Source organism: Rhea americana, unplaced genomic scaffold (assembly GCF_003343005.1).
Source record: "Rhea americana isolate MKP2758 unplaced genomic scaffold, rheAme1 scaffold_234, whole genome shotgun sequence".
NCBI lineage: Eukaryota > Metazoa > Chordata > Aves > Rheiformes > Rheidae > Rhea > Rhea americana.
Window position 1 is genome coordinate 313,351 of NW_028186351.1, and position 1,347 is coordinate 314,697.

At 63.7% G+C, this 1,347-nt stretch overlaps 1 protein-coding gene across 1 annotated transcript in view; it reads left to right on the forward strand.

Moving 5' to 3' along the window:
- The first annotated feature begins 1,269 nt into the window (after positions 1-1,269).
- PTPRU (protein tyrosine phosphatase receptor type U) overlaps positions 1,270-1,347 on the forward strand; it is a 77,790-nt gene continuing 77,712 nt past the window's right edge. Inside the window, exon 1 of the mRNA XM_085306226.1 lies at positions 1,270-1,325. Coding sequence (XP_085162352.1) covers positions 1,270-1,325 — 56 coding nt within the window. The remainder of the gene's footprint in view (positions 1,326-1,347) is intronic.

Sequence of the window (1,347 nt, forward strand, 5' to 3'; positions counted from 1 at the left end):
CCCCTTCTTGCTTAAGGGGAAAATTGCTTAAAAATGAAGCAGCTCACCTGCATGCGGTGCTGGTGCATTGATTTATTGATTTTATTATTATTATTATTCCCCCTGCTTGGCTTAGCCTATGGTCCGGATGTAATAAGTGCACGTCCCAGGAGGGAGCTGGCAGGGYGACAGCAGCACCCGTGGGTGCAGCTAGCAGCCAGCCGGCTCGCAGAGGCGCTCGGCCCCCCTTCCCCGTCCCCGGCCGGGGAAACTGGGACCCCGGCCCCACACGCGCCCTCCCCTCCTCCCCACGGCGGGCAAAACTTTTTTTGCCCTTCGTTAAAATGCGTTTGGAGAAGGAGCTGCAAGGTCCCCGGCAGGCGGGTGGGTGCTGGAAGCAAACGTCGACGCTCCAAACCCGCTCGGTAAAAYGCAGCGGGCTCAGACCTCGTTGCGGCCGCTGGAAAGCTGCTCTGTCGCCTTTGATTTCAGAGAGCAGTGCAATTTTTTTAAATTTTATTTTTATTATTTCCGCCCCCCAACTCCGCTGCAGGCGGCCGGGTGGCGTCGGCCTTGCAGCAGCTTTCGCCGCCCCAGCTCCGTCTCCCCCCCCCGCCTCTGTGCCTCGGAGTTTTATTTATGTTTTTATTTCTTTATTTATCTCTGTCCCCACCGTAGCGGCGAGATTTGCTGCGTTGCGCCGATGCATCCCATGAAACTTCAGTGCTCGCCGCGCACGGCCTTTCTCCGAGTCTCCGTCCGCTCCGGCTGCGTTTCCCTTGTCCAGGATTTGGGGGGGGGGAGGTGGGAAACTGCCCCCCCCCCGCCGGGGCTCAGCGCCCGGCCGCGTCTCGCCCCCGCGAACGGGACACGCCGCGTCCCTTGCGCCGTGCCTGGGCACGCGGGGGCCGGGCGCCTCTTGCACGCTCTTGCACGCTTCTCTCCCCGGCGCTGGGGACGTTTTACGCCCCCGAGAGCCCCGGGGGTGCTGGTGAGCTGCAGGGTCCGGTGTCCGGCGCGCCGTCCCGCGTTTATTTTCCTCCAGCCTGGGGGAGGAARGCTCCATCCTGCCGAGGTGCTTGAGGGTTTTTTTTTTGTTTTGTTTTGCTTTTCCCTCCTCCTCCTCCCCTCGCCCCCAGCCCGGTGGTCGCGCGGTCTGTGCCGAAGCGTTGCGTTTTTCCCGTCRGTCGGCTCCCTGCCCGGGGAGGGCTGCTCCCGCACCGCGCTGGGGTTAAACGCCCTCGGTGCGGCGGGGAGCAGCGGCCGCTCCCGGCACGGACAGACGGACSGATGGACAAACGGACGGGCTGTTGGGCCTGCCCCGGCGGCGGGGACCGGGGAGCCTCGTGAGCCACCTCCGTGGCCTGC